At 49.9% G+C, this 6,000-nt stretch overlaps 1 protein-coding gene across 1 annotated transcript in view; it reads left to right on the forward strand.

Moving 5' to 3' along the window:
- Positions 1-6,000, forward strand: part of itih6 (inter-alpha-trypsin inhibitor heavy chain family member 6) — an 81,872-nt gene that overhangs the window by 48,334 nt on the left and 27,538 nt on the right. The window contains exons 13-16 of the mRNA XM_041179653.1: positions 410-448; positions 1,851-1,889; positions 2,878-2,919; positions 4,158-4,223. Of these exons, the coding sequence (XP_041035587.1) occupies positions 410-448; positions 1,851-1,889; positions 2,878-2,919; positions 4,158-4,223 (186 nt within the window). The remainder of the gene's footprint in view (positions 1-409; positions 449-1,850; positions 1,890-2,877; positions 2,920-4,157; positions 4,224-6,000) is intronic.

Genomic DNA, 6,000 nt, shown 5'->3' on the forward strand with positions numbered 1-6,000 from the left:
ATCTGGAACAAGCTGCCTGAAAGGGTGGTCAAAGCAGATTGAGCAGTGACTTTCAGAACAGAATTGGATCATTGTACTGAAGGGGCTATGGGAAAGTACAGGGGGAGCTGGGACATGGAATTAAGTGAATAGCTCTCCCAAGGGATCAGTGCAGCCATGATGGGGTGAATTGACTCATTCTGCCCGACAATTTGCCAATAATTCTGTGCCCTCTCATTTTGGTTAACAGCCTCTCGTGGAATTTTGTCAAAAGCCTTCTGGAATTTCATCCAACTAACATCCACCCAACACTAGGGTGGTGACAGATGGCCAGGCCTAACATGATTCAATTTGATGGTTTCTCATAGGTCAATATAACCCCTGGAGACTCTCAGTATTCGTATGTTCATTATTGTCTTATTCCCAACAGATCAACCTTTACCAGCAGTTGAAGCCTCTGATTATTATGGTAAGAAATTGTAGAGGGAGCTTTACTCTGTATCTAACCCCGTGCTGTACCTGTCCTGGGAGTGTTTGATGGGGACGGTGTAGAGGGAGCTTTACTCTGTATCTAAGCCCATGCTGTACCTGTCCTGGGAGTGTTTGATGGGGACAGTGTAGAGGGAGCTTTATTCTGCTTCAAACCCCGTGCTGTACCTGTCCTGGGAGTGTTTGATGGGGACAGTGTAGAGGGAGCTTTATTCTGCTTCAAACCCCGTGCTGTACCTGTCCTGGGAGTGTTTGATGGGGACGGTGTAGAGGGAGCTTTACTCTGTATCTAACCCCTTGCTGTACCTGTCCTGGGAGTATTTGATGGGTACGGTGTAGAGGGAGCTTTACTCTGTATCTAGCCCCGTGCTGTACCTGTCCTGGGAGTATTTGATCGGGACAGTGTAGAGGGAGATTTACTCTGTATCTAACCCCGTGCTGTACCTGTCCTGGGAGTGTTTGATGGGGACAGTGTAGAAGGAGCTTTACTCTGTATCTAACCCCGTGCTGTACCTGTCCTGGGAGTGTTTGATGGGGACAGTGTAGAGGGAGCTTTACTCTGTATCTAACCCCGTGCTGTACCTGTCCTGGGAGTGTTTGACAGGGAGGGTGTAAAGGGAGCTTTACTCTGTATCTAACCCCATTTTCAGGGTAAGTGTTTTCCCATTGACGACGGAGATGAGGGAGGAATTTCTTCTTTCAGAGGTTGGTCAGTCTGTGGAATTCTGTCCCCCCAGAGTGCAGCGGGGGCCAGTCACTGAATGTATTGAAGGCCAAGCGAGACAGATTTCTGATGGACGAGGAGGTCGAGGGTTATTGTGGGTGGGGGGTGGAGGAGAAGTCGGACAGGAAAGGGAGTTGAGGCCACTGTCAGATCAGTCGTGATCTTATTGAACGTGGCTGCAGACTCGAGGGGCCGAATGGCCTTCTGCAGCCCCCCGACTTCTTGCATTCTTATTCTATTATATGTGATCTGGAAGAAGCTGCCTGAAAGGGTGGTCAAAGCAGATTGCGCAGTGACTTTCAGAACAGAATTGGGTCATTGTACTGAAGGGGCTATGGGAAATTGCAGGGTGATCTGGGACATGGAATTAAGTGAATAGCTCTCCCAAGGGGCCAGTGCAGCCCTGATGGGGTGAATTGACTCATTCTGCCCGACAATTTGCCAACAATTCTGTGATTTCTCATTTTGGTTTAAAGCCTCTCATGTGGAATTTTGTCAAAAGCCTTCTGGAATTTCATCCAACTAACATCCACCCAACACTAGGGTGATGACAGATGGCCAGGCCTAACATGATTCAATTTGATGGTTTTTCATAGGTCAATATAACCTCTGGAGACTCTCAGTATTCGTATGTTCATTATTGTCTTATTCCCAACAGATCAACCTGAACCAGTAGATGAAGCCTTTTATTATTCTGGTAAGAAAATGTAGAGGGAGCTTCACTCTGTATCTAACCCCTTGCTGTACCTGTCCTGGGAGTGTTTGATGATGACAGTATAGAGCGAGCTTTACTCTGTATCTAACCCCATGTTGTACGTGTCCTGCGAGTGTTTGATCGGGACGGTGTAGAGGGAGATTTACTCTGTATCTAACCCCGTGCTCTACATGTCCTGGGAGTGTTTGATGGGGACGGTGTAGAGGGAGCTTTACTCTGTATCTAACCCCGTTCTGTACCTGTTCTGGGAGTGTTTGATGGGGACAGTGTAGAGGGAGTTTTACTCTGTATCTAACCCCGTTCTGTACCTGTCCTGGGAGTGTTTGATGGGGACAGTGTAGATGGAGCCAGTTCACATGCTGGCGTGTTGTCCGGTACATTGGCCATTTATCCCAGCAATTGGCTGATCGAATCAAACAACACGTTGCCTCGTTTGTCCGTGGTTGGCAGGGTGGAGGCTGTATACAACCGGCTTATGCTCCCAAAACCTAATCCAAAACGTCCAGTGTTAGATGTGATTCCACGATCGAGCAATAACTATTGCACAATCCTGAGTGCACTACTAGCCACACTGACAACTAGTTTCAGATAATCAGTCCAGCTCATTTCCGCTTGCTCGAGTTGACATACAATCATGCAGAAGGACCTGTCCTCTGTGAACAAGAGTAATGTGTTGAAGCCTTGCACCTTTTTTTTAATGAATTTCCCGGCAACCTGGGAAGCCGAGAGATCACTGGCGCTTACACCGTCACAACGCCTTGGCCTCTCAGTGCTGCATTGCCAACCTATGAGCAGCTTTCCCTCCTTTCCGTATACATTGCGGTGTTTCTCTGAAATTTTGCATTCTTGTGTTTGTCCTGATGAGTGCAGGGGCTGAAGATTCAGCGGCACTGCACCTTTCTCAGTGCACTTCAAAGTTCTGCAGGAGCGAGTGGCTGTCAATATCTGAATTTCGTTCCTCTTGTTGCAGATTATGACCTCTACTCGGACACTGAAGACATAGAAGACATGGGTAAGAGTTGGTGGGTCGGCCATATTTTTGGCGGCACGTGAACTTTCACCCAGTGACCCTGATTTGAGGATGAGCCAGGCTGGTGGGGGTGACATTTTCACGCCATTGCTCGGTGTGAGCTGGGGCTGGTCCCAGGCTATCTCAACCGGACTCCGGGGGGTTGAACAGAAACTGGCCAAATTAGGATCAAATTGTCAACAACTTGTCTGGTCAGTCCGACCCAGAGTAGAGTTTCGCTTAAAACAAGGGGAATGAGAGGTTCCTACGTCCGTGATGGTTATAGCACATTGACTGAACAGTGTAGAGGGAGCTTTACTCTGTATCTAGCCCCATGCTGTACCTGTCCTGGGAGTGTTTGATGGGGACAGTGCAGAGGGAGCTTTACTCTGTATCTAACCCCGTGCTGTACCTGTCCTGGGAGTGTTTGGTGATGACAGTGTAGAGGGAGATTTACTCTGTATCTAACCCCGTGCTGTACCTGTCCTGGGAGTGTTTGATGGGGACAGTGTAGAGGGACCTTTACTCTGTATCTAACCCCGTGCTGTACCTGTCCTGGGAGTGTTTGATGGGGACAGTGTAGAGGGAGCTTTACTCTGTATCTAACCCCCTGCTGTACCTGTCCTGGGAGTGTTTGATGGGGACGGTGTAGAGGGAGCTTTACTCTGTAACTAACCCCGTGCTGTACCTGTCCTGGGAGTGTTTGATGGGGACAGTGTAGAGGGAGCTTTACTCTGTATCTAACACCGTGCTGTCCCTGTGCTGGGAGTGTTTGATGGGGACAGTGTAGAGGGAGCTTTACTCTGTATCTAACCCCGTGCTGTACCTGTCCTGGGAGTGTTTGATGGGGACGATGTAGAGGGAGCTTTACTCTGTATCTAACCCCGTGCTGTACCTGTTCTGGAAGTGTTTGATGGGGACGGTGTAGAGGGAGCTTTACTCTGTATCTAACCCCGTGCTGTCCCTGTGCTGGGAGTGTTTGATGGGGACAGATTAGAGGGAGCTTTACTCTGTATCTAACCCCGTGCTGTACCTGTCCTGGGAGAGTTTGATGGGGACAGTGTAGAGGGAGCTTTACTCTGTATCTAACCCCGTGCTGTACCTGTCCTGGGAGTGTTTGATGGGGAAGGTGTAGGGGGAGCTTTATTCTGTGTTTAACCCCGTCCTGGGAGTGAAAGTATGTAGGTTGTGAAGTCCTGTGGCAAGATGAAAAATATGTAACATTCTTCTCAAATTGGCAGAGTATGTGGCATACGGTTTAAAAAGTGGAGAGGCAGTCGTTCCCTCAGTATCATTCCTTTCTTCTGGTAAGTTTGCACTGGTGATTATCAGTTGTGAGGGGATAGTGGTGGCATGCGGTTGTGAGGAGTCAGGGAGAAAAGGAGGGTGCAAAACCCATGTATTATTTGAAGAAGTTACTGCGCTATTGACGCACAAGGCTTGATTTTAACTGGTGGTGCAGAACAAGCAGGGCCCAACCAACAAATAGGCCCCCACCAACTTTTTCCCAACCAACAACTAAGCCCCATCCAACGACTAGGTCTCAACCAACAAAAAAGCCCTAACCAACGACTAGGTCTCAACCAACAAAAAAGCCCTAACCAACGACTAGGTCTCAACCAACAAAAAAGCCCTAACCAACGACTAGGTCTCAACCAACAAAAAAGCCCTAACCAACGACTAGGTCTCAACCAACAAAAAAGCCCTAACCAACGACTAGGTCTCAACCAACAAAAAAGCCCTAACCAACGACTAGGTCTCAACCAACAAAAAAGCCCTAACCAACGACTAGGTCTCAACCAACAAAAAAGCCCTAACCAACGACTAGGTCTCAACCAACAAAAAAGCCCTAACCAACGACTAGGTCTCAACCAACAAAAAAGCCCTAACCAATGACTAGGTCTCAACCAACAAAAAAGCCCTAACCAACGACTAGGTCTCAACCAACAAAAAAGCCCTAACCAACGACTAGGTCTCAACCAACAAAAAAGCCCTAACCAACGACTAGGTCTCAACCAACGACTTGGCCCCAACCAACAACTAGGCCCCAAACAACGACTAGGTCTCAACCAACGACTAGGTCTCAACCAACAACTAGGCCCCAACCAAGGACTAGGCCCCAACCAAGGACTAGGCCCCAAACAATGACTAGGCCCCAAACAACGACTAGGTCTCAACCAACGACTAGGCCCCAACCAACGACTAGGCCCCAACCAACGACTAGGCCCCAACCAACGACTAGGCCCCAACCAACGACTAGGCCCCAACCAACGACTAGGCCCCAACCAACGACTAGGCCCCAACCAACGACTAGGCCCCAACCAACGACTAGGCCCCCACCAACAACCAGGCCCCCACCAATAACTAGGCCCCTATCGACAACTAGGCCCCAGCCAACACTTAGGCCCCAACCAATGACCAGGCCCCAACTAACAATTAGGCCCCAACAAACAACTAGGTCCCAACCAACGACCAGGCGACAACCAACAACTAGGCCCCCATCAACAACTAGGCCCCAACAAACAGCTAGGCCCCAACCAACAACTAGGCCCCCACCAAGAACTCGGACCCCACCAACAACTAGGCCCCAGCCAACAATTGAGCCCTAACCAGGTGGAGAGCAACTGATCCCTTCTCCCACCCTCGTTGCCAGGGTTACCATGGTCTGGTTGGAAGCCATTCCTAGAGGGTATATCATCCCTCCAAGTGGGGGGACAGCCATTTTGTGGCACCCTCCCACTCATCTCCAATGAGTGACGGGAGATGGCCAAGCAGTGAAGTAAGAACACGCACACAATCTCTCCCTGCTCTGGTTCCCCACTCCGCCCAGAGTTTCACTCGGACTGGTGCTTGCTGGGAGCTCCGAGACGCTCCTGGCTCCTCGATGACCCACGGCGTTGCTAGGGCAGGGCGGGAGGTCGGGAGGGTTGCCAACTCTGATTGGATGTATTCCTGGGGGGGTGGGGGGGTTTCGTCACATGGCCTGCCCCCAAGCTTCAGCCATTGTTCGGCCGTCACATCCATCATTGTGACACGCTGCCTCCCTACGCCAATCGGAAAACCAAAAGGCTCCAATCGGATGAT

This window comes from Carcharodon carcharias, chromosome 35, assembly GCF_017639515.1.
Source record: "Carcharodon carcharias isolate sCarCar2 chromosome 35, sCarCar2.pri, whole genome shotgun sequence".
In the NCBI taxonomy this organism is placed as follows: domain Eukaryota; kingdom Metazoa; phylum Chordata; class Chondrichthyes; order Lamniformes; family Lamnidae; genus Carcharodon; species Carcharodon carcharias.